The sequence below is a fragment of the Salvia splendens genome, chromosome 11 (genome assembly GCF_004379255.2).
Source record: "Salvia splendens isolate huo1 chromosome 11, SspV2, whole genome shotgun sequence".
Classification (NCBI taxonomy): Eukaryota; Viridiplantae; Streptophyta; class Magnoliopsida; order Lamiales; family Lamiaceae; genus Salvia; species Salvia splendens.
In genome coordinates this window covers 4673319-4700456 of record NC_056042.1, presented here as the reverse complement: position 1 = coordinate 4700456, position 27138 = coordinate 4673319, and the positions used below count along the sequence as shown (strand labels likewise).

At 34.2% G+C, this 27138-nt stretch overlaps 4 protein-coding genes across 8 annotated transcripts in view; 2 read left to right on the top strand and 2 right to left on the bottom strand.

Annotated features, from left to right (window-relative positions):
• LOC121756375 (peptidyl-prolyl cis-trans isomerase FKBP16-1, chloroplastic-like) overlaps positions 1–27138 on the bottom strand; it is a 542442-nt gene that overhangs the window by 194183 nt on the left and 321121 nt on the right. The window lies entirely within an intron of this gene.
• LOC121756348 (transcription termination factor MTERF9, chloroplastic-like) lies at positions 331–3639 on the top strand. Of its 3 annotated transcripts, none has more exons than XM_042151869.1 (7): positions 331–772; positions 1112–1190; positions 1264–1424; positions 1505–2194; positions 2353–2784; positions 2896–3049; positions 3445–3639. In XM_042151869.1, exons 1-5 carry the CDS (start codon positions 506–508, stop codon positions 2665–2667), a joined length of 1512 nt encoding a protein of 503 aa, XP_042007803.1. In that variant the 5' UTR covers positions 331–505; the 3' UTR covers positions 2668–2784; positions 2896–3049; positions 3445–3639. The 3 variants fall into 3 exon arrangements, with proteins under 3 accessions (XP_042007803.1, XP_042007802.1, XP_042007804.1); XM_042151868.1 differs by having other exon boundaries at positions 3442–3639; XM_042151870.1 differs by having other exon boundaries at positions 585–812; positions 3442–3639.
• Positions 4994–8453, bottom strand: LOC121756347 (zinc finger CCCH domain-containing protein 18-like). Of its 2 annotated transcripts, none has more exons than XM_042151867.1 (7): positions 7996–8453; positions 6510–7402; positions 6276–6443; positions 6010–6189; positions 5691–5767; positions 5445–5592; positions 4994–5352 (listed from the first exon to the last, which is right to left on the bottom strand). In XM_042151867.1, exons 2-7 carry the CDS (start codon positions 7394–7396, stop codon positions 5280–5282), a joined length of 1533 nt encoding a protein of 510 aa, XP_042007801.1. In that variant the 5' UTR covers positions 7397–7402; positions 7996–8453; the 3' UTR covers positions 4994–5279. The 2 variants fall into 2 exon arrangements, with proteins under 2 accessions (XP_042007801.1, XP_042007800.1); XM_042151866.1 differs by having other exon boundaries at positions 4994–5355; positions 7996–8449.
• On the top strand, positions 23848–25254 carry LOC121754323. Its single transcript, XM_042149701.1, has one exon. The coding sequence runs from the start codon at positions 23848–23850 to the stop codon at positions 25252–25254; it is 1407 nt and encodes a 468-aa protein (XP_042005635.1).

Genomic DNA, 27138 nt, shown 5'->3' with positions numbered 1-27138 from the left:
AATAAAATTTTCATATATTTTTATGGAACAGAGAGACTATTTAAACCTATTTTTTCATTAATCTAAAGAATAAAACTAAAGTGGAGTATAATTTTTAAAAATAAGAATTAAAGGGTTAGCATGGTAAGAATACAAATCTAATAAGATTTGCCCAAAATTTAATAATTTTGTGCTTGTTCATATAAGATTTTTACGTGTAAAAAAATTATTATCCTTGTGGTAAAATCTCATTTCACAGTCCTTACATTCAAGTCCATTAGTACTATTTAAAAATCAATGTTAGAACTCGTAATTGTTTATAAAAATCCCTATGAGATATTTTTAAAATTTGGAGCGAGAAAAAGAGAAGCACAGCGAAACCAGAGAAACAATGGAAATTGGATTACCACAAAGATGAAGATAAGGTTTGGATTGTACGGTCCCAACCCTTTCACCTAAAATCTCTCTAGGGTTTTAGAGCATACTCAGCAGCATATTCTCCAACCACTCTTAAATTCAGCCAACGATGGCTATTTCATCCCTCTCCACTCCCACGCTCAACCACCTCTCCCTCTCCCACGCCTCTTCTCTCCTCTACCTCGCCGCCTCCCTCCTCCAATCCCCCGCTCCAAGACTCACCTGCACTACACGAGTCGCCTCCTCGCATTCCAATCCTAAGATTTTGAAGTCCAACCGCCGCTCCAGGCACGGCCACCCACTCTCGCCCTACGACACTGATGACGATGCCCGCGCCGCTAATTCCGATGAATTCCGCGATGAGGAGGATGACTATGTATTTTTTTCTCATTTCTATGATTCTTCCATTTCACTGTGTATGTGTTTTGGTAAATTGGAATTCGATTATCGCGTAATTGTTTTCATATGTTCGAGTTTGTAGCTCAGCAGATGAGCTTTTGTACATTTCATAGCTTCACTGATATTATCTGGACTATTAGAACCTTGAGAACTATGGAATATTAAATTCTAGTGATAATCAGTTATGTACAATGAATATGCTTGTTTAGTTCAATTGTCACATTTGATTCAGATAACCTATTCTTTTTGGTGCAAGGTGTTTCTCATTCATGGTTGAAATGTTTTGTCAAGTTAATGTTTTGGGGGTTTTTACCAGGATGAATTTGGAGATATTGAAATTTCTGAGACTGATAGACAGAGGTTAAAGTTGAAAAATGAAGCTCTCAAGGGACAAGGTAGTTCAAACTAAGAAAAACAACTCTAATTGTGATAGCTATAGATCATTTTATGGAAATATTTCATATACAGGCAGAACCAGGCACATAGGCAAAAATTGGGATTTGGAATCGTCCAGCCCTGCACGCAATCTTGCAAAACGGCCAAGAAAGTCTGCTGTGAGGAATGTCAAATATACTACGGAAAAAATAGATGGAGATGGTGTTTCTTCAACATTGAATTCCAAAGTCAAGGTATTATGCCTCCCTAGCTTGCTATCTCATATCAATATCAAACTTATGCATCGCTAAAGCGTATTCTCTGATTGTTGCAGGAAGCAGAAAGTTCCGCTATGAACAGATTTGGTCATTTGTCGGAGGAGATAGACTTAGACGAAAGATATTTTCCCCTTCTCAATTACTTGAGCAGTTTCGGACTCAAGGAACGCCACTTCCTCCAGATGTATGAGAGGCACATGCCTTCTCTCCAGATAAATGTTGAATCAGCTGAGGAAAGATTGGAATACTTGTTGAGTATCGGTGTTAAGCATAGAGATATTCAAAAGATAATTTTGAGACAGCCTCAAATATTGCAGTACACTGTGGAAAACAATCTAAAGGTTCATGTTGCCTTTTTATGTAGCTTGGGCATTCCATCGTCTCGAATAGGGCAAATAATCGCTGCCACTCCCTCATTGTTCTCTTACAGTGTCGAAAATTCCTTAAAACCCACAGTCAAGTATTTGAAAGATGAGATCGGAATCCAGGAGAAAGACATAAGTAAGGTTGTGCAGTTAAGTCCTCAAATCCTGGTTCAACGGATAGATAGTACATGGAAAACACGGCTTGATTTTCTTATGAAAGAGTTGGATGCTCCTAGACAGAGTATCGTGAAGATGGTCACCAAGCATCCTCAACTCCTCCACTACAGCATTGAAGATGGCTTGCTCCCCAGAATCAATTTCTTACGAAGTATTGGGATGCAAAATTCAGAGATACTGAAAGTATTAACTAGCCTTACACAGGTCACCTTGCTTCCCTAGTGTAATTGATTTGGTTTATGCTTTTGGTAATTGTGTTTGCTTTAGCATAATTGTGATTTAGTAGTATACTAGTATCTTTTATGCCTGAAACAGTTGCTTAATTAATTTAGAAATGAGTCTAAGTTTATAATAACCTTCAGGTATTCTCACTTTCACTGGAGGCAAATCTGAAGCCTAAATACAAGTATTTGGTCAACGAACTTCAGAATGAAGTCCAATCTCTGACCAAATATCCAACATACCTTAGCTTGTCTTTGGACCAAAGGATCAGACCCCGTCATCGCTTCCTGGTTTCGTTGAAGAAAGCTCCGAAAGGGCCATTCCCTTTGAGCTCATTTGTCCCAACTGATGAATCATTTTGCCGGCAGTGGGCAGGAACTAGCGTAGATAAATATCTGGATTTTCGGCAGAGGTTACTGCTTAAAGATTTAGCAAAGAAATATGAAAGGCAGTAATAGGCATAAATCACCCCTTTGTATACTACATGTGAATGAAGAAAATGTATGACAGATTACTTATCAGATTGCTCACTGCTGGCGCTTTAAGACTCCAAAGAAAATGACCTAACCATGGTAAGATTGCTTGTTGGATTCTCCCATATTGATATATTTCATTTACTTTCTGGATTTGGAAATGAAATACTATGTTTATAAAACTGAATTTAGTGTTCAAATATGTGGCAGGCATTCTGGTATATAAAAAATGTTCTATGATTTGGTCTACTTCCCTTCTGGAGCTGGCGAAACAATTATTTTGAAGTCTGTAATGGCTTTTACTAACTGGTCGTGATTCTAACAATCCTACTGCTTGCAAAATATCCGGTCTCTATAAATCGAGGTAATATATAGATGTGTACTAAACCTTGCTTTATGTTACAGTCATTAGAAATCAAAAGTCTACTTTCTGAGATACTACCGTTGGTGGAAACTTTGTTCTTGCCATTGCTAGTTATGTGCTTAGTTCAGCATCTTAGTCTCTTTCTTATTAATGTACTTATTTATTTATTTTATAAAGCAATTCATCTAGAATCTTTGCTATTTATTCTTATGATTGAATAACATCTGATACGCACCATTGGACAAATTATGTTAAAATCAAGAGTTGGCAACATGTATGAAGGAATTTTCAAAGCATTAGCAAGATTTCGATTACAGCTTTATCCGTGTTATAGTAACTTGTTTTGGCTAACCATTTTCTCTAAGTTGGGTCTAAATTTTTTGTTATTTTAGCAGGTACAAAATTCTAGTAATTTCATCAAGGATAAAATATAGAGTGCGAGCAGATGCATTAGTTTGCTCTCTTTTCAGTATAAAGAAGTAAGCTTATGTTTTTTCATTTTGCTCCTCAATCGACAAAACAATACTACAAAGGTTTGTTAAAAGAAAACAATGTTGTTGAAAATATAGTGGTGGTTATATTCTCTCTTATGTTCTAGAGTTCTATTATTTGTCCAGTAAAAATATAATGAATTTGCCCAATCTTTTAGTGCTTGTATGAATTATATTCTAATTTTAGGAATTTATCAATTCTCTCCCAGTATTTAATGATTTTATCAATTATATTTCAAAAAAAACGTCATTACACTCCATAACTCAAATATGAGGTTTTATGTGGCTCTTGTGCACTTCCAACCGCTGTCATTATTCAAATAAAAGTTTTTCTTTTTTTTTTACTTTTTGAGTTGTCCATGATTAAAAGGTTGGTGTAATTATGCGGGGTATGCTTTATTTTATAGAAACGGACCACAAGATTTTTGTAATGCATAAGATTTGTGTAATCATTATTCATCAACCTTCTTTTGTGTTTAGATAAATGTAATCAACTTTAATAACCTTTGCCAAATTGGCTCTAAAACGACGCGATTTACGCTTCAGTGTGTTTCAAAAAAGTTGGTCGCGTAAATATATTACTTAGAGCATCCACTACATTGTCCCCCCATCGTCCCTTAAACTACTATTTGAGGGTCATATTATACTTTATTCCTCCATCCCTTCCCTTAACTAAGGGACGGAACCTGCAACGCTCCGTCCCTTAAATTACTATTCATTCAATTTCATTTTTTTTCCAACACAATTCAATTAAAATAACCACACTTCATTAAAATTAAAATAATATTACAGCATAAAATAAAAATACAACTTAAAATTTAAAAAAAACATAATTAAAATCTTTAAAAAATAAAAATTAGATAATTTAAAATACAATTTTATATGGACATCCTTGAATGTTTTATGTTTCACTTTCGATGTGGGACAAAATCATTCTTGAATGTCTCTATAAAAGAGAAACAACCAAGAATGATTTTGTCCCACATCGAAAGTTAAACATAAAACATTCAAGGATGTCTCTATAAAAGAAGAACAACCAAGAATGATTTTGTCCCACATCGAAAGTGGAACATAAAACATTCAAGGTTGTCTCTATAAAAGAGAAGCAACCAAGAATGATTTTGTCCCACAACGAAAGTGGAACATAAAACATTCAAGGTTGTCTCTATAAAAGAGAAGCAACCAAGAATGACTTTGTTCCACATCGAAAGTGAAACATAAAACATTCAAGGTTGTCTCTATAAAAGAGAAGCAACCAAGAATGACTTTGTCGCCTAGCCGCGTGGCAAGACGGCCCGTCGCTTGACTCGGCGACACGGGGTGCGGGACGAGACAGGTCGCTTGACGCTGGCGCGTAGTTGATGCTCTTAGCATCATCAAATAATACCAACTACTTTCATAATTGTTTCATCAACTTAAATACTAAATATTATGGACAATTTGACAAATTTTGTGATCAAAATATTGTGTAGTATACCATCGTTGTATTTAATAAGATGACTACTTTATATATACTGGTGGGTAACTTGTTTCATCTCCTCCCCACATCCTACCTTGGTATATTACATTTTTCTTCGTCAGAAAAAAAACTAGATCCCTATGATTCTTGTTGAACAAAGAGAAACGAAAAATGTCTTGTTGAGAAATGAAAAGTGAAAGTGTATTTTGTGGTGTTGCCTTCTAAAACCAGCACCTCTTTCTTAGTAAGCTCTCTATAATCTTGTGTATCTTGCCAGCAACTATATAACTGCTGAAATGCTGCTGCCCACTGCCGAGGCAAACGGGCTATCGGGCAGACCAACTCCTTGACTGCTGCTGCACACCAACAATAATCACCAGCCAAAATAACTCAGCATACATCAAAATATGATAAGAAGATAATCGGGATAAAGAATGTTGCCAACCTCTCCTGATCACCGCCGAGTGGCAAAACGTCTAACAAATCGTTGAACTGTCTGCTAGCTAACTGGAGCTGTGAAAGGTGCGTCGCCTCAAGTTCAATTACGCGTTCCTGTTCTTCCATTAGCTCACGTGGGAATAACCTTGATGAACCTGCCAGGGGGGAAGTAAAGACATTCGGCAGAGTGAGAAGGTGATGGATGTTACGAGTTAAGTTTATGAAACTAACGGGCGAAATGGTGTTAAATTACCTGTTAGAAAATCTGAGTCTATATCTGCAGGGTGGGGCTGGAAAAAAATTGGATGATCAAAATTTTCCAAGTATTTTCTGCACGGGAAATGGAATCCATATTATGCAACGAGATAGGGCCGACAGTAAAACCAAACATGAAAGGACTGTAATATTATACACAAATTGGATGTGCAACAAAACCAGAACTTAAGCAAGGACTATAATATCAGCAAATACTTTGAACAATTGAAGTTATATCAAATTGAATGTGTACAAAAAGCGGAAGGCCAAAGACAAGAAAACAGGATTCCCACAAGTAATTCGGGAAGAAAGGGTACCTCTCGACAAGCTTTGCCTTTTCTCTATACGGTTTCACGAGCACACGAGCACCACGCACGTAATGGGGGTTTCCCTTGGACAAAATCAGCCTCACAGTGTCTGCAGTGACAAAAGTTACAAAACCAAACATTCGTTTCTGCTGGCACGGGATCCTCACATCCTGCACTTGTCCATAGTTACTACACAAAGAGCCACGAAGAGTTAGAAAATTCAAACTCAAAACTGTGAGGAACACAATCAACATTAACAATACAGATGTAGTTACCTGAAGTAATCAGAAACATCTTCTTCAGTGAAGGTGCTCTCAGCTGGAAAAGTCAAATAAATTTGGCGCGAGCCACTAACAATAGGGCCGGGATCATTTCTTTCAGCACGAATATCCATATACTTCGCAGCATCCTCAGCCAGGATCACAGCATGCTGCCCATGAGGCCTAGAACAAAAGAATCAGAAGACCACATTTTCCAAAACAGACAAGAATATTTAACCACAGCCTCACCTATCTATGAGACGAATACTGTTTCTCAGCCGAGCTAGAAGCTTTGTCAGGCTGTAACCGGCTTTGCCATGTCTCTGGCTCTCAGTCAAGTACCCTTCAGCTTGCAGAGTTTTCCCATATTTGTCATAGTAAAGCATGGGCAAAGAAGCAATAGAAACCGGATGCCCCCTTCTTGATTTCAAGAGCTCAGAAATTTCTAACTCAAGCTTCTCAAGCGACCCTGGTAAGAACCCCTCGTCTCCAGCTAAATCGTATGAACTAAGACCAAAAGAGGCATGGGGATGACTCTCCGGAAACAACTCCCCATGGTAATACCTACAGTTACTGCCATGCTTGCAAATGCCTTTGATGAAATAATGACAAGTCTTGACAGGAAAATCCATCAAGTTAGAAGAGCTGCTACCGCCCCTACCACTCAAACTGTTGAGTGCAGCTTCGTGGAAATAGTAATCATTCGGCTTTACAACGACATCTAATGGATCCTCCAATCCTATATAGTCAGGGTAGAAAGGGGCATTCTGCATTGCTGGTTGCTCAACGGGGAGTTGAGGATCCCAGTAAGGCTCCATCCTCCGAAATGCAGGCGGGGATGGAAAGGGACGAGGCGAAACTGATTGGAAGGGAGCAAACTGAAATGAAGGGTCAGGATTGATGATAGTAGGGGAAATTGGAGGTGAAGTAACTTGTGACGAAGCTAATAAACGCGCGGTTTTAGCTTTCTGTATCAAGTTATGGATTAAGGTATCAGGGCCTAAGGCTAATCTAATCATCTCCTGGTCAGAAAGCTCTTGAAAATACATGTATCCTATTATCTTCTTCGCAACATGCTCGGGTTCTAGGCTCGAAATCCTCTTGATTACAACCTTTGTAGCCTCGGAAGAATCCATTTTAGTCTACACAACACATATAAATGGATGAATTCTAAGTGAGAATCAACCAATTTACAATTTGAACAACAAATAATGTAGGAGAGTTTAAGGCCTTCAAATTGAGTTTTGATAATGTTGAATGGATAGAAAATGCCATGGAAAAGGTGTAGAGCAATAATACATTCCAGACAAAACAAATATACATAATCTTATCCAAAATTCAAGTACTGATTCTCTAACAAGAAATCACATGCACCCAAAAGCAACCAGGAGAAGGAATCTCCATGCCTCCAATTCTCCATCAAATTCTATCTTCTCACACACACACAGAGAGAAGTGCATTTGGAAATACTAATATAAAACAGATATAGAAATTTGTGGTCACAAAAACCCAAAAAATCAATTTTTGGGGTTCTTGTTTGACTCAAAATTATTCAAAGAAGCGCTTTCACATAAAACACAGAAACCCATGAACAGGAAATAGATAAAATTGCTTCAATAAGAAGAACTCATGCAAATAGAAAAAGGAACACTAAAAATCTAATCTTTACAAGACTCTGTAAAGAAACACCAGAACTAAACAGAATCAAACATGATGCAGGAAGAACAGATCCAACCTGCTATGAGAACTTGAAAAACAGGAGTTGAAAAAAATGAAATTGGATACTACAACTAATCTGTCTCCATCTCTATGTCAAAAAAAAATACTCCTTGTGTTACTAAACTCCACCTCCACCCTTCTCTCTCTCTCTGTCCTCTCTATTTTTTACTTCTCAATCTTAACTTTATGTGCAGCATACAGAAGCCAACGCCATCTCCTCTCACAGAGCAAAATGCCAAGAAATATTGGCTTTATAAAGGCCACTATGCGAATTTCACTGCAATATTTTGTCACTTACATAAATTTTGATTTACATTAAAAATTAGATAAATAATGCTTATCGCCCTCAAACATTGTATAAATGAAAATATAAAAAATTGCATTTTCCCCCTTAATTACTCACAACTAGCGCTTGATATAATACTAATCACAAATAAACAAAAATAATTCCTAGATTTGCGATATGGTTGATGACAGCTTGAAACTTGTGTTACAAAACTACCCTTCTCTCTACATAATTTCCCATATTTCTTTGGTATTTTAAATAATTAAATTAATCGGAAATTCCAATGTGTGAATAGATGTGATAGACCGCACATGTCGGCCCACATATATTGTGTGCCTCAAATCTCGTTTTCTTTTTCTTCCTCTCTTTTCGACCTCCTTTTCCAACCGTCAGATTATTGCCTCAAATAATTAAACTAAAAGAATAATCAAAATTTGATATTGTTAATTGTTATGCGTGGAGAAGTAGGCAAAACTATGAGGCACCAAGTGGATAATCCAATTATTATTAAAATAGTAATAATGATTAGGAGGATTTAATAATGATTGGTAGTATTTGATGGTCATTGACTAATTATTTTTGGCCTTTTCTGGTTGGTACCCACCACTATTAAAAAAATTTAAATTTGCTATTAAGGTTGGACCCACTTCCAATAATTTTGTCTCATGGGACATGTCCATTGCAAGTACAAAACTTTATATAATCACTAATTTGTTTGTCGCTTAAATCATAAGAAATTTAATGTGGAAGACGTGGTTTATAAGCTGTTTATATAACCGATGATACATTATTTATTTTCATATGAAAATACGATTAGGTTTTATTTAAAATTGAATAAGATATAATAATAGTTGTAGTAGTAGTAAAAGGAGATAAATAAGAAATAAAAGCAGGGGTAATTTAGGGAATTGAGTTGGAGAGTGAGGACCGTTTCAATCGGAAAAGATAACGTCAGCGAAATGAGAGGGAAAGCAGTTGTTAATATTTCATTATTTACGGTGACAGTTTATTTTTCCAATAATTGGAAGGAGGGAATGGAATTTGAATAAATTAGATATAGAGAGAGAGAGAGAATTAAAACGGGATAAATTAAAGTGGGATTTGGATAATTGATATGGCAGTTTGGAGCGAGGTGGAATAGGCCAAATTAAGTTATCCAAATCTCCACTTCTCCCGCTAAGACTTTTTATTTGCATTTTGACCCCTCCATCCTTCTTTTTCTTAACCATCTTTGACTCTATTAGTCTATAACTGTTAATTTAGATTCAGTATCTTAACTTCCAATTTTATATTTTATTGTAATAATTTTATAATTTTTTAAACTATGTTCGATTTTTATTTTAAAACTATGGACAACCAAATTGAAAACAAAAGTATTTTTTTCCTCTACTGTATTTCAGTCGATTAGTTCTTACTAAAAAAAAATCAAACATATGATGATCATGAGTAAAGCAATAGTTAATTGGATGAATAAACTCTGTAAATGATATCAGAAATTTACACTTATACATTTGCGATTTTTTTAAAAAATTACCATGGAACTTTACGTGAATTTCATTCTTTTCATTTTTCAACATTTTTAGATAAAAATATTCCCAGACATTGGAAAATATTTGTATACTGCCCAACTCACTAACATCCTTTGTCACAATAAATTTAACTTTTGTCAGCCCAATGCACTTTATGTACTACTCCCTCGTCCCCAAAGAATATATATACTTTGTGTTCGTCACATGTTTTAATGCAAAATCAATCAAGTAAGAGAGAGGTTGAGAGAAAAAGTAATTCAAGTATTGTTAGTAGGAGATGTGTCTCACCTCCGTAGAGAGAAAAGAGTTTTCAAAATTGAAAAGTACATATTTTTATGGGACGAAAGGGAATATATTATACTAGTAGGAGTAATAAGCATCAAAATTATGAATTACAAAAGTGCATTAGGTTAAACAAAAAAAAACTAAAAAGTGCTAGATTTTGATGTAAAAAAAGGATGAGCATATGTTAGTGGAATGGGCTGTATTGTTTGGGAGTATTTTAGTATTTAAAAAAAAGGAAAAAGTATACTTCATCCGTTTTATCCCTTGTTTCATCAAAAAATATAATGGTAACTTTCATCAAAAAACAATAAACTCCATTGTCTCATCATATAAACAGGCTGAATTTTCTTTTTCATCTATCTCATAGAAATAGTCCATATCCGTTTATGGAAATCCATTTATACTCTTTTTTTGTACTTTATCATTTATTGGCCACACCATCTGCTATATTAATTATACTATTTTTCTCTTTCTCTCTTACTTTACCAATAAATCATTAAAACTTGTGTAATTTCCAATTAGCCTATTTCTATGAGACGAAGAGATTATGAATTTTTCATTTTCGTCTATCTCATAAAAATATGATAATATTCATTTATGAAAAGTTGTACCCAACTCATTACCTATATATTGTATATATCAATTTATTTACAACTTATAAGGTCCACCATTATAACTTATTAAACACTAATAATAATATAAGTCCTACGATTTATTAGTTAACGTCTTTAACTTTCCATCTTCTCATTGCTCATACTTTACCAATTGTGTATTAATTCTCTTGACACTTCAAATGCACGTATTTTTATGGGACAAATAGAATATGAGTGATTTGTTTTTCAAGGACTGCAAAGTTGGAGAAGTGTAAATTTTAGGGACTATTTATATAAATGTGAATATTATCAAATTAGTTATATTATACTATATTAGCCCTCTAAAAACGAAATTGAAGTATATTTGGAAAAATGGTGAGGCATGACTACCTATTTTACCTGCATGTAATAGTTTAATCTGTCATTTTCTGAATTAGATCATAAATGATCTGACTATTTCAATAGAATCCTGTGGCATAATTCGTTTTCAATTTATTTAATTAATTATTCAAAATAAAATTTACAAATATAAGCAGCATAAACTATGTTATTTTGTGGATACCCTAACACTTATTTTGAGTAGAGTAAAGGCCAAAATTGGTCCTGAACATATACTCATTTTACGATTTTGATCATAGACATTATCTTTTGAATTTTCGCATCTCAAACATTTCAACTCGGATCACAATCGGTCCAAAACTAACTTTTCCGTCAAATTTTAACGGTCAACATTGTTAATCTTGATTTTGACCAAATTAAGCCGTTAAGTATGATTACTAACTCCCTAATTATATCACTAATTATTTTAAAATTGAAATCATTTAAAAATACAAAACAAATAAAAAATATTAAAAAATAATTTTAGACCTCATATACACATTCTCTCATATGAATTAAATGCATCCAAAACATAATGTTGGCCAAGAGAATAAGATAAGCAGGGGCGATCTACTATATATATACACAAGGGGCAATTGCCCTACCTCAAATTTTCATTTATACATAGATATATATAATATATTATCATAATATGTGTGTTATTATTAACTTTGTCCCTCTAATATTTTAATAAAAAAACCTTTGTTGCCCCATTGGGATGTACTTTAAATGTATTTCATAAAACTTAGTTATTTTTTTAGAGAGAAAAACCAAAAGTCATTTGAGTATTGAAAAGCCAAACGTGAGTCTCTCTTGCTTTGGAACTTGTAGAGGAAAATGAGAAGAAAAGTTATGGAGTACAAAAGAAAAATGAATTATGTGGAAATGGCTGTTGCGATTTATTACAATTTTTTAAAATGAGTGTAGAAAAGAAGTTACTCAACTTAATTGGAATGGAGGAAGTATATTTTATTATCTTTATTGATTTATGTTTATTTATTTATTTGTATATATTTATATTTTTGCCCCCTCTCGTATAATTTTCTGGTTGCGCCCCTGAAGATAAGATAAAATCAAATCAAATCAAAATCCTAAACTCAACATATAGAATGAAATCATAATTTATGAAATCCAGAAAAAAATGATCGAAGAGTCGGAATTGTGCGAAACAGAAATTCAAGGAAATTTGGATAGAAATTGTGGTAATACTACTTACTATCAACTCTAATTGAAACGAATAACTCCTACACGTTGAGGAAGTTTGTCGGAGAATCGGAGAGCGGCTTTGAAGAAAAATGATGAACGTCGGCGGAGGACTTTGAACTTCAAAGAGAGCGGCGTGCCGCCTCAACACCAACCGCTTCAGCGGCGGCGTGCTGCCGTAGTTCAGATCCCTCGCGTCGCTCACCGAATTAGACCTCAACAACAACTGCCCCTCCGGCGGATTCCCCGCCGCAATCCTCTACATTCCAGATCTTGTCTATTTCATTTTAGGTAGCTTAATGGGGCATTTCCATTCATTTTCTTTTTTAATATTTATTTATTTTGTATTTTTAAATGATTTCAATTTTAAAATAATTAGTGATATAATTAGGGAGTTAGTAATCATACTTAACAACTTAATTTGGTCAAAATCAAGATTAATAACATTGACCGTTAAAATTTGACGGAGAAGTTAGTTTTGGACCGATTGTGATCCGAGTTGAAATGTTTGGGATGCGAAAATTCAAAAAATAATATCTAGGACCAAAATCGTAAAATGAGCATATATTCAGGACCAATTTTGACATTTACTCTTTTGATTATTCTCTAGCAAATAACACTACGTACTATCTCAATTATTCCAACACCGAAATTCCACAAATTTTCAACTAATAAATGAATAAAACGATGTCATTCTAGTGATACGACTTGATGAAAAAATGGAGATTTTATAATTTCAAAAAGAAAAAATGTGGTATTGTAGTGTAAATGGTATGTTAGTTATTGTTTATTATAAAAAATACTAATAAACATAGTACTTACCATATTTTAAAATAATGTGATCAACATCTTTGGCGGAAAACAATCTTTTCAGTATTTGATACTACTACTAAAATCTACAAATCCTTCAATAGCTCTACAAACACCAAAATCATCCTTCAATAGCTCAACAATTAGAGGAAAAGTTATAATGTGGAATTCTTTGGCTAGCTTCAAACTACATGGAATTTTTGTTGTCTCATTCTCAGTTTTTTTATAATTCTATTTTTGTTATATATTTTGTAAATTTTAAATTAGTATTAGTGACATTTGGGGTCCCCTTTTAATTTCGTTTTTTTAATATAAATTTCAGTTATTTTTTTATTTTCTAAATTTCGGATTACTATTGAGATTGATACATCAAAAGTTAGGGTAAATAATATGTTTATTTTTCTAAAAATAAATTACAAATTAGCAATATTAATAGTGTGACTGAAGGGGTTGGCAGCGGAAGCGTGCATGAATTTACCGATCACATAAATTTGATCTATTTAGCAGATTATTTAGACAAATTCTATTCGCGTAATTATCACATGTATCATGCTCATAACTTGAATTAAAACATGCTTTAGCATATAAGATCCCTAAAACATGCTTACTACGGAATTAGCCAATTTACCTTGTTGATTCAATCAAGAATCGATGATGGCTTGCGTCTTCTCCACGTGAAGATCTTCAGTACTCGACCTCGGACCTTCTGACTGGTGTCCCGGACTATACGCTGATATTTGTGTGGGCAAATATCACCAACGTACTAGGACTCGAATAACGAAGACAGAACTCAGCTCACGGAGGAGGCAAAATTTCGAACTCTCTCTTTCTCTGAGGGGGACGAAAATTCTCAACCAAAATTATTGTGTTTTCTGTCTCCTTTATTCTCCTATTTATATTAAGTCACATATTGGGCCCAGTCAGGGATCTAAGGAAGAATTTGGAACATGCCTCACCCAATTGGCTTTTTACTAATTAAATTGAACCCACAATTTAATATAAGCTTATATTGGAATATTACAAGCAGCCACTACAGAAGTAATATTGCACTGCCTTCCAAATCCGAAATTACAAGTATTCCGGGTTTCCTTTAATTGCATTTAATTTATTTCCCGCTCTTAAGATAGAAACATCCATTAATTAATTATTGTCTGTTATGGACTTAATTAATTAACATATTTTAATCTCCAATAGTGGACTTAGAAAGAAACTCTTATTTATTATTCATAGAGTAATTAAACTCCAACTAGTTAGGTTCCGAATAATAAAACCTTGTTTCGAACTCCTCTTGTGGATGTTATCAAACGAGACCCTCCTCGTGCACGATTCAACGTAATAGCAATCCTAGCACCGCTAGATAAAGATCGCCACTACCCAATATACCTGGATCGTTGGGTGACGAAAAAACCCGCACCTTTGGTAAGTCAAAATAGTAGATACTCAACATCGTATGCTCAATGCTAACGTACATTGATTAAGAAATTAATTATCAAGATCTCGTCTTTCAGTAGATAGCATAAAGACTTGTCTTGCTGTTAGATCCATTCAGTGCTATACCACACCAACGTCATCTTATTTCAATAAGGCTTAGAAATAATCGGACTGACATTGCAACCTTTCACGATAGGTAGTCTAGGCCTATCTAGGTTGTGAAATTCTTATTTTTCTTTATTTAGAACTGACCGTGTTACCTTAAATTGGACGGCGCCCACAACCGGTCTACTAAAACAAAGACTTAGACTTTGTTACGTTTGCTTATACATTTAAATATGCAATAAACAACCATTAAATGTAAAACATAACAACATTATAACAAAAAATAATCTGTTGCATTTATTGGAAAATAACAATTAGAGTTTTACAGTATCCAATCACTCGAAATGTGATTTCTAGTATACAAAACCCTAACAGTGACATGATAAATTAAGGACTTGGATCGGATCTCATCCGGATTTAAGCAACTTTATTACGGAAGTTGCATTTAATTAAAAAATAAAGTCATGATAATAGAGTCAATTAAACTTTTTAATCATACGAAAAATATAGTCTATTTTTTCATGAAGATTATACAGCTTCATATGTCATGACCTGATTGTAAAAGCTAAAACGTATCTGAAGGAGATAAAAAATTTGTTCCAATAATCACGGGAACACAAATCACAATATATAAATGGGTTACAACTTACAACCGACTCGTGTTTGACATTACAATCTACAACATAAAAGTTGTAGCTGCAATCACAAAAGCACAAATATTAATAAAAAGGGAAAAGCATATATCAAAATATAAAAAAGGTAAGAACCAACAACTATATATTTCGAGGGTAAACTTTAATCAATTACAGCTAATAAATAGTATTCGAAGTTTTAAATTATAGCTAAATGATAATACTGCTAATTAACAATCCCAAGTTATGAATTACAATCAAAACACAATAATTAGCAGCTAAGTTAACTAAGTAGTTGTGATTTGTGAATCATAGTAAAAATCCACTAAATCACAATTACACTATTTTACAATAAAAAAATATTTGAAATTATGAATCGAAGTAGCCGAATTAAAGCGTTCCAAGCTAGTAGTGACATAAGTACTACTCCTCCGGTCCCTAAAAGTTTGTCTCATTTTTTTTATTTTTATCCGTCCCACAAAATTTGTCTCATGCCACTTTTATCATTTTTGTAGTGCAACTCATATTCCACTAACTCATTCATACTCACATTTTATTATAAAACTAATATATAAAAGTATGACTCACATTCCACTAACTTTTTCAACTCACTTTTCATTACATTTTTTAAAATCCGTGTCATATCAAAATGAGACAATATTTAGGGGAAGAGGGAGTAAAACATTTTACTTCTTTATAGAGAATCATTTTCATTTTTACAATATAAATTTGAATATTTTAATGCACCTTCGGAAGATTGGAAATTTTTATAAAAATCTCAAATTAATAACAAAAAGGGACAATACTATTATTTTGTGTGGTTTTAAGTTAACGAAACCTTATCCAGAATCGCAAAGGTGCATGTGATTGGATTGTTGGAGACAAAGCAACCTAACTAGTCACTGTTACATTAATTACGTCCAACAACACCTCTATTGTCTCCTCTCCTCTCTCTCTCTCTCAATATAGGCGTGATCAAATAAAACTCTCTATAATACAAACTATACAAACTCAAGTTAACGGAGTGTACAAATTATGTCAACGGGGCTGATGTCAATGGAGTGTACAAATTTTGTCAACCGGGGACTGATGTCAACGGAGTGTACAAATTCTGTCAACGGGGGCTGATGTCAACATGGGGTACAAATTATGTCAATGGGGTGTACAAATTCTGATTGTTCGATGTCAACGGAGTGTACAGATTTGTAGGAAATGTTGACATTAGAAAAATCTCTTATATTAACCGTTGATTAATTGTATTAAGTGAGTAGGATTAAAGTTTGTATATTTTGTATTATAGATGGTTTGCAGTTTATCACACACCCTATATATATATATATATATATATATATATTATGTAAAATATTTTTAGGATATTTGATCTTCTTTATATATATATATGGTTGTGATCAATGTCGAACTATTCTTAAGGACCGAACTAGAGACCAAATTAGGGCCCTCCATCTTCTAGATCTTGTGGTTGGGATTAATTTACCATTATTTTATTTTAAAAAACTTGCTGAGGGTATTTTAGGAAATCAATTTATTAACTCTCCAAAAATACGTGTTTCATCTTTCTCAAATCTTCGATCGCGGATTTCTTCAATCTCCATCGATCTTCTTCCTGTAATCTCCTTAAATCTCCATCGCCTCCATCGCCTCCATCGCCTCCATCGATTCACTATCTGCATCAATTCATCAATTTCATCGATCGTTTTGCAATTTCATCAATTCAACAATCGTGATCTATATCAAATTCTGGATCTGCATCAAATTCTTCAATCTCCATCGATCTTCTTAATGTAATCTCCTTAAATCTCCATCGTCTCCCTCGCCTTCATCAATTCACTATCTGCATCAATTCATCAATTTCATCGATCGTTTTGCAATTTCATCAATTCAACAATCGCGATCTGCATCAAATCATGATTCATCTCTGAATATAAAGTTGGAGATATCTACACAACGAAGCCGAACGTGAAGAATTTCGATTACTTCGTGAGATCAGAATTCCGATTACTTCGTGAGATCAGAATTTCGATTACTTCTCAAGCTTACCTTCAGAATCTCATAGAAGAATTCTGATTATGGATGATCTGCAAACACCAATTGGCACTCTTCTTCATACAAAATCATATTAACAATTTGTATATTTTTTATTTTTTCACGTTTGTAGTAATAAATAGATCAGTATGAAGTAATAGATTATCTGAATTAAGTAATCACCAGATTGAATGAAGTAATATTAGCAGTACTGGGAGGAGGAGGAGGAAGAAGAAGAAGAAGAAGAAGAAGAGCATTAGTAAATTATTTCACCAGTAGGTTTCATTTGATTTTTTCACGCTTTTAGTAATAAACAGATCAATATGAAGTAATTTATTTCCAGTAGGCATTACTTCATTTTTGTAGTTTTTTATTTCATTAAAGTAAGTTTATTACTTCAGTTCATTATCTAATAAATTTAAAATGAAAATGTTTTTACTTCATTCTAGTTGGTTTTTACTTCATTCAAGTAAGTTCATTACTTCAATTCCAGTACGTAATATATTGAAATGAACAGAATTTACTTCATTCCATATTACTTCATTTAAATGAGTCGTTACTTCATTCAAACAGGTTTTTAGTTCATTGCATGCAATAGGTTTTCAAATGATTTAACACATGTTTCATTCGAATTCATTGAACTAGGTTTTTACTTCATTCCAGTTAGTTTTTACTTCATTCCAGTTGATTTTTACTTCATTCCAGTACGTAATATATTCAAAATGAACAGATTTTCACTTCATTAAATACTACTTCATTTAAATGAGTCGTTACTTCATTCAAACATGTTTTTAGTTCATTGCATGCAGTAGGTTTTCAAATGATTTAACACATGTTTCATTCGAATTCATTGAACTAGGTTTTTACTTCATTCCAGTTAGTTTTTATTTCATTTTAGTTGATTTTTACTTCATTCAAGTAAGTTTATTACTTCATTCCAGCATGTAATATATTGAGCTAGGTTTTTACTTTATTCAGTGTAAACAATAGTATAATTTATTCCAATAGATTTATTACTTCATTCAAAAAACATAATTACTTCATCGAACAAATACTTCATTCCATTCCAGTAGGACTTCAAATACTTTTATGCATATTTCATTTCTGCAGTGTCCAAATTCTACGGTTGAAGATGGAGTAGGAAAAACACCGACAAATTCTGCAGTTGAAGATGGATCTTCATCGACCAATAATAAAGAAGCTAGTATTAGATCAATTCTGGATGTTGAAGCTGGTTGTTTTATTACTTCATTCGGATATTTCTGTTCTTCATTCTTTTACTTCTGTACTTCAGTCTTGTAGTTTCTTACTTCATTTACATTTTGAATTTGAATTTGTTAAAACTTTTTGCAAGCTTAAAGATAATAGACTGAAGTGTTTTTATAATGGCTTATTTTTTCTTTATTATAATGTTTTTCTTAGTCTTACTTTGATATATTTTCCATTTGTTATTCACTCATCAATAATCAATAGATCTCAAAAATGAACTAAGATCTCTAAATGAACTAAATATGGTACCCAATGCAGTATTACTGGCTAATATTGAACAACATTTAAAAAGGAAAATCCGATGTTAAGGCTGGTTATTCTATTTAGTTCAAGTAGTTATGTTCCAAATTTACTTCATTCGGATAATTATGTTCTTCATTCCCTTACTTCTGTACTTCAATCATGTAGTTTCTTACTTCATTTACATTTTGAATTTGAATTTGTTTAGACTTTTTGCAAGCTTAAAGAGAATAGACAAAATATATTGTAGGAGTAGATTATTAATCTTACTTTATATGAAATATTTTCCATTTGTCAATAGATCTTTGAAATGAACTAAGATTTCTGAAATGAACTAAATCTATTACCAAATGCAGTAGTATAGGCTAATAATGAACAACATTAGAAAGCGTGGTACTTTATTCAATGCTCATAACAGATGTATGTCGAATACAAAATTTGATCTACTAAAATGATCATTTCTTCTTTAAATATGCTGCAATCATTTTCTCAACATCAATTTCAATGTGTTTGCTTTCCTCTTCGTAATACGCTGCTGTAACAAGTTTGTTGTTGAAGCTTTCGTGGCTGTTTTCGGCTAACATCAGCGCCGAACAATATTTAGCCCTAAAGCTCTGAAGCACACCCGAACTTGATTTCTTCAAGCCACAATTCCAGCAACCTTCTCGCCCACCCTTGTACGTTTCCATATGCCGCATTAGAAATACTCCACAATCTTCAACGTTATCCTCCATGGCATTTTCAATCTCTGCATTTTGGAGTTGGACACGATCTTACAATATGCATGGAGACCATTCTTGGTGAGGAAGTGACAAAAGTATGACCTCTGCATGTACAAAACAAATACATATCATTTATAGTTGTGTGTATTCATATGTATGTGCTATAAAATTCAATCATAAGAGAAGAATACGAACCAATGTTTCTCGAATGTGACCATAATTTATTGTGAGGTCATTGTCATCCCGTTTGCAGAATTGTCTATTACAGCAATAGCATTTCTCTTGAAGCAAAAACAAACAACGTAATAATGTTGATTTGCACATATGGGGAACAAGACCTATTGAATGAAGTAACAAGCAACATGAATGAAGTAATAAAGTATACTAATGAAGTACTATGAACAATCTGAAAAATCAAGTAACAGGCAACATGATTGAAGTAATATAGTGTACGAATGAAGTAAAATGCAACATGAATGAAGTAATAAAGTGTACGAATGAAGTACTATGAACAATTTGAAAAATGAAGTAACAGGCAACATGATGAAGACATCAATTTCAGGAGCACTACTTGCATTCTTCTTGGGTGCAGAGGAAGTTGTACCTATACATAACAAACACACAAATTAATATACAACATATCATCCACAATCATAGATAGTTCACTACTTGCATTCTTCTTGGGTGCAGAGGATTTCAGTAGGGACTTCATTAAGTGCACATTAAATATAAATTCATTTTTTACTTTTGGTAGCAGGGATTTCAGTAGGGACTTGAGGAGCACTACTTGCATTCTTCTTGGGTGCAGAGGAAGTTTTACCTATACATAACAAACACATAAATTAATGTACAACATATCATCCACTTAGTTCACTTAGAATAATATGTTACTTCATTATTAATTGTTATTACTTCAATTTTAGAGTCACTTACTTCATTATAATGTTTTATTACTTCATTTCAGTCATAAACCCTACTGTTTAAACAGAGCATTTATATTACTTCATCTTATCAATTTACTACTTCATTAAAAAGAATATGTAGTTCATATTAATGTCGAAAGAACACAACAGTTTAGATTAATCCAAAAATCCTAAAACTATGCAATACAGGAAATATGTAGTTCATAATTAGAGTCTGTTACTTCATTGTAATGTTTTATTACTTCATTTTTCATATTTATTACTTCACTAAATAGAATATGTATTTCATTTGAATTCAGTTAATATGCAGTTAACTTTTACCTTTGGTGCCAGGGATTTTAGTAGAGATTTGAGGAGAACTACTTTGATTCTTCCTAGTTGGAGAGGAAGTTTTACCTATACATAACAAACACAGAAATTAATATACAACATATCATCTACTTAGTTCACTTAGAATACTATTTTACTTCATTATTAATTGTTATTAATTCATATTTAAAGTCACTTACTTCATTATAATGTTTTATTACTTCATTTCAATCATAAACCCTACTGTTTAAACGGAGCATTTATATTACTTCATCATCATAATTTATTACTTTATCTTATCAATTTACTACTTCATTAAACAGAATATGTAGTTCATATTAATGTCGAAAGAACACAGCAGTTTAGATTAATCCAAAAATCCTAGAACTATGCAATACATGAAATATGTAGTTCATAATTAGAGTCTGTTACTTCATCATAATGTTTTATTACTTCATTTTACAAATTTAAATCCTAGGTTTTACCTTCTGGATCTGGAATTTTTTTTCCAGGATCTGCATCGAGCTTGTAAGTTGCTTGTTTGACCGTCTTTGATTTAGCCGGATGCTTGCGAGTATATTGTTGTGCTATTTTGACAAAAATCAGATTCAAAGTTGGGAATTAGATGAAGTAAATGAAGTAAATTAAGTGTAAGATCTTTGAAAAGCTTCAAAGTTGTATTACCTTCACCAGAAGTTCGGCCGGAACGCAACTGGCGGGCAAAATTTTCCATCGAAGATTTTCGAGTATCAACCATTTTGAAGAGGAAGTTGTGGAGTCGTCGATTTTGGCAGAGAAGCAGCGTTTGAGCGTCGTTTTGCAGTAGAAATGAGAGTCGATTTGGAGTAGAAAATGAGCGTCGCTTTGTAGAAGAAGATTCGTCGCTTTGTTGTAGAAAATTCGTCGATTAGTAGAAGAATTCTTCGATGTGGAGAAGTATTCTTCGATTTGAAGAAGAAAATAGCGGGAGAGATGAGAAAGAAGAGGAGCGGCGTGAATGAGGAGAAGCAGGGGTGATTTTTTTACCCTAGATGTAATTTGACTGAAATACCCCTAATTTGAAGTATATCGCTTATATAATGAAGTAGCGAAATTCATGAGACATGGTTTAATCTTATCCATTAAAATCTAGATCTAAGGGCCCTAATTTAGTCTCTAGTTCGGTCTTTAAGACTGGATTTGTGAATAATGGGACTCTATATATATATATATATATATATATATGTATATATATATATGCATGCAGTGAGAGAATGACAAACAGCAAAGCAATGACCATAAACATGTGCTTTGACATTAGTAGAATTTGTTTCATGCAATATGGATATGTGATAGCCGCAATTTTGGCCATGTGCGCCACAAATCACTCTCAAAATATTTGCAATTTGATTCGAATATAATAAAAATATAATTAGAGTAACATCTATTGTATTGAATCACAATAAATTTAAAATAACTCTTTCATTGTCCTCTTCCGAGTCAATTTCTATTTGTGTTGTACGGTTTCATTTGAAATGCCCTAACTAGCTTCCATTTTATTTTTAACTGTATAATTTATATTCAATAGATAGTTATAATTATATAATGCTACATTTTTTTTTATCAACTTATAGTATAGTTTCCAATTGCCATTAAATTTTAAAATATTATAAATAGATAAGGTATATGAATAAACATTTAACTTGATTTAGTTTAGTCAAATAATACCATAACCCTATATATATGTCATTTTGTTTTTTAATGTTATTTTGTATTTGAGCTATTTACATAATAAAAGAGTATTATATATTCCTAATCGAAATGCTTAAAAACAATACTAGTCTTGCACACCACATTAGTCATCACTCTCACAAGTCACAACAAACATAGTACTCCTTTCGTCCCATAAAAAATGTCACACTTTCATTTTTAGTTTGTCCCAAAAAATGTCGTATTTCTTTTTTGGAAAAAGTCCCTTATTCCATTAATATAAATATATTATTTTCTCTTTCCACTTAACACATAAAATAATACCTCCTAAAATTCTGTGCTAATTCATAAATGTGACATCTACTCTGGGATGGAAGAAGGAGGAAGTATTTGTTTTTTAACATGTCTTTCACCTCTATTGAACTCCACGAAAAGAAAAGTTGAGGAAACTAACTAAAATAATGATATTTTAGATAGAGATCACCAAAGGTAAATAATGATTGCCTAAAACAATTACTCTATGGAGTTACCTAAAATGATATGTCACCTCTATCATGTAATATCCCTTTTAAGATCTCAACCCTAGATCATATCTTTTTTAGGTGTGAATAAAATACTAGTGACTAAGTGCACTGCTGTAAATGAAGAAACTGATGAACTATAAGATAAAATATTTTATCATAATATTATTATTATTATTATTATTATTATTATTATTATTATTATTATTATTATGCTATAAGGAGTACTCCGTATTTATAGATTAATAGAAATTCAATTTGTGAATATACTAAAATTGCAAAAATAAAAGAACTAGTAGTAGAGTACTATTGTTTAAGGCCCAATATATAGCAAATAGATGGGCTTCAAACGGCCCATATGTAATGCCTCGCAAACCATTGAACCTAAATTGAATTGAAAGCAATCTTCTTTCTCCATTTCTAGATTCTATGCTCCGATGGAGAAGGGAGGAACGCTGCAACAGACGATTAAACTTCGGTTGTTGTGAATCGAGCTAAGTATTTTCGTTTTCCTTTTCCATCTCAATCACAATCTACCCTTGCCTTTATCAGAATCTCGATTATTTTTTTGTCTGGATGAAGTTGATAAGAGGTTAGGGTTCGGGGAGGTTATTCCATTATTGCCCAATCTCATTTCTTATGAGTGCAATTCTAGACTTTCTTTCGTGATGTCCTCTTTATCGGTTTATGATTTGATGTACTCAAGATTTTCTTCGTTTCAATGCATATGTAAATGTTGAGAGGTTTAGTAATTGTGCTACCGATCGCATACCTCATAGGGGGGACAGTTTTGGTGGTTCCTTAAAGGGAATTCCCCTTTTACTTGATTGTTTCTCCCTCAGCAGACCTTTTTGCTTCTGAAACTGTTTTCTTTAGTGAAAACTCTTGCAATACTCATAGATGGAGAGGTCAGTAGGCAAGGAAGCAGAGAGTTCCAACAGCAGAGACTGGGATGTATTGTTCTGTCTTTTTGCTAAAGCGATTGCGGATGAGAATGACACGCGTAAAATTCAAGCTTTGATCAAGCTTGCAAGGATGGCGAAACATGCACCTGTTAGTCTATTGGTACGTACTGTGCCAATGTTATTAGAGCTTCTCGGAAGCCCTCACCGTAACTCAAGTGCTACAGTTCAAGAAGCATCAGCTTACTGCTTGAAATGTATTGCTTCTCAAGGTGAAATGGCACATCTTATAGGTCAAGCAGGTGCCATCCCTATACTACTGAGACTGTTGCCAAATTCTGATGGGGAGTTCCAGAGGGCTTTGTTGAAGTGCCTCCGAAGTGTTATAACATTTTGGATCCCAAATCGTGTGATCCTGGCTAGCCACGGTGGATTGGAAACCGTTGTTGCTATGCTTGAAACAAGCTCAGGCGAGTTTAAGTTGATTCTGTTGGAAATCTTGAGTTCATTGGCTCTTGTAAGAGAGGTTAGGAAGTTTCTTTGGAATTCAAGGAGAGTCAATCTTCTTGTCGAAGCTGCTAGTCATGGCAGCATGAGTTCTAGAACTAGGGCTGCTCAGGCAATTGGCTTACTCGGATTGATTAAAAGAGCATGTCGTGCATTTGTGGATGTGGGCGTTGTACCAGTGCTAATGCATTTACTCACAGAGGGAAATGCCACTGCGAAAGCGGTGGCTGGTAATTCACTTGGTGTAATCTCTTCTCATGTCGATTTCATCAGACCTATTGCTCAAGCAGGAGCTATTCCTTTGTACGCTGAGCTTCTTTGTGGCTCTGATCCTGCTGGCAAGGAAGTTGCAGAGGATGTAATTTGTGTGTTAGCTGTTAATGAAGAGAATGCAGTGGAAATTGTTGAACACTTGGTCAGGAATCTTAGAGGAGGCGATGCCAGAGCTAAAGCTGCAGCTGCTGGTGTTATATGGGATTTGTCGAGTTACAAGTACTCATCTCCTGCAGTACGGAACAACTCTTGTGTCATCCCAACCTTAGTTGAGCTTTTGGTGGATGAGAACTTTGATGTTAGAGAGAAAGCTGCTGGAGCTGTTGCTCAGTTGAGCCAAAATAAGGCTGATCGTGCAGCTCTTGCTAATTCTGGAGCTATACAACGGCTCATCAGTATGCTAGAAGCCGAGGCTGATGTGCTGAGAGACGATGCTGCAGAAGCACTTGTAAATTTCTCTTTGGACCCATCTCTTGGGGAGCAGATCTCCTGTATACTAGAGAATCCTATATTCCAGAATATGCAGCATAGAGTGATGCAGATGCGCGACGCTGATCGACATATGGAGCCGTCTTTACAACACCCACTCACCTTGAATCCTGCCCTCTCTAGAATTTTACATTAATTTATCAGTAGCACTACACATAAAAACATGCATCTGTGAAGTTTACATTCCGTTCAGATATTTCTCTGATCTTTTTACAGCATTCTAAAAAATTGTACTATTACTTTTACTTGGGAGTGATCAATTGCTAACTCACTCTCTAATTGCTAACTACAACTAATTTAATACCATAGGATTTTAGAAATTTAGTGGTTTAAAATTTGCCATGTGTAATTTTCATTTTTATTAATTAAATTGAAAAAGATAAAAACTACCAAATTAGGGTTTTGGATGAAAATGTTAATATAGTGTTTTGAAAATACACAATCTTTGAGAATGCATTGCTTATGTCAACACATTACGAATGCATTGCTTATGTCAACACATTACTTTAAGAATGACATTCTACATGTAAATTTTTGATTTTTTTTAAAATTTTGACATCGGAACATATGCAAGTGAAATCTCGTTAGAATCCTTATGAAATTATCTTTAATTTGATATATGTTGTGTGAAAAATAATTTAAATCGAGAAAGTTATATACGTTTTAAAGTTACGTGATATTTTTCAAAAGTTAGTTACAACTAATTTGTTGTAACTTGATCTTAATACCCTTATTGATGTTTTTTGTTGATCGTATTGACATTTCAGGGCTGATGATCTAAGCCATTGATTTAAATATCTAAGAGCTATTATTTAATTATAGTTATCAATTAATTATTGAATTAACAATATAACACTCCTGATTTTTACTAGAATCTATATTTATCTATAATATAAAGTGTCAATTGTGGAAAGTTTTACTGAACTACCACTAGGCCTATTTTGGGCGGGAAACAGTATATTATGTGTGGAGCTTCTTGTGTTAAATTTTGTATTCATATTGTAAATCCAGATAGCCAAAGTTGAAGCTTATTGACTATTGTAGCAGTTTTTGTCATGTATCGAACTGCAGGCCTATTTATGTTAAATGCATGCTATTTAGAGCATGAATAACCCCATCCCCAGTTTCGGCCCCAAGTCCCCTCCACGTCATCATTTCTGTACAATTGTGGCCCGGCCCCAAAAGCCTCTAACCCTGCAGGCCGCAACTCAGGCCGCAATTAATAAATGACACTATTCACAACTTCAACATATTTAACTCGTAAACGCAATTCGTTGAACAATTAAAACCGGGAAAATGCATTGTTCATTAGAAATTAACATTACATTACTAGACGAAGCAAATTTAAAATACAAGAAACCCGTGCCACAACTACTACTTCTTCATTTGGGCGCGAAGGTAGGCGATCATCTCACGGTGCAACTCGAGCTCCTTGTTCGACATTTCGATGTATCCCTCGATGTCAACTTCGTCAGCTGGCTCATCCGCCATGTAATATTCATCTCCGCCAAAGTGTCGGACATCTTATCCAGAGACGGATTGGTCGGCGCCATAGCGGAGTTGCTCGCAGTTGCCTTCCCCTTTGCTTTCCTCTTGGCCGCCTTTGTTCCCATCGGGCGGCTCTGTATGCTAGGAGAGGAGACGAAGACGTCGTCGTCCGTCACGTTGAGGTCGATTGCCGGACCTCCTTCGCTCGAAGAGTAGTTTCCGGAGGCGGAAACTTTGGTTCTCTTCGCCGCCCCAGTTGCCGCCGGCTCGGCACCATTGGTGAACTTCGGGCTCTTCTCGACAAGCTTCCAAACCTCGTAGTACTTGAAGGCCTTCTTCCCGTCAGTGAAGAACGCATCCTTCGCCTTCTCGACGAGGTCCGCCTCGCTGTGCCCGCTCGGCCACATCCGAACTACGTTGGCCCACTTTCCGTTCCACTTGCTCATATCCGCCTAGACCCGGCCCCAATGCTTGCGCAGCTTCACGTAGCTACGCTCGATCGACCCTTTAGGACGGCCAGCGTTATACTTTT

Coding starts and splice junctions, on each gene's coding strand:
- LOC121756348 (XM_042151869.1), top strand. CDS start 506: ATGGCTATTTCATCCCTCTCCACTCCCACGCTCAACCACCTCTCCCTC. Junction 1,191..1,263: donor TGAAGCTCTCAAGGGACAAG/GTAGTTCAAACT, acceptor TTTCATATACAG/GCAGAACCAGGCACATAGGC. Junction 1,425..1,504: donor CATTGAATTCCAAAGTCAAG/GTATTATGCCTC, acceptor TGATTGTTGCAG/GAAGCAGAAAGTTCCGCTAT.
- LOC121754323 (XM_042149701.1), top strand. CDS start 23,848: ATGGAGAGGTCAGTAGGCAAGGAAGCAGAGAGTTCCAACAGCAGAGAC.
- LOC121756347 (XM_042151866.1), bottom strand. CDS start 7,396: ATGGATTCTTCCGAGGCTACAAAGGTTGTAATCAAGAGGATTTCGAGC. Junction 6,444..6,509: donor AGTATTCGTCTCATAGATAG/GTGAGGCTGTGG, acceptor CTTTTGTTCTAG/GCCTCATGGGCAGCATGCTG. Junction 5,593..5,690: donor AGACTCAGATTTTCTAACAG/GTAATTTAACAC, acceptor CCCCCCTGGCAG/GTTCATCAAGGTTATTCCCA.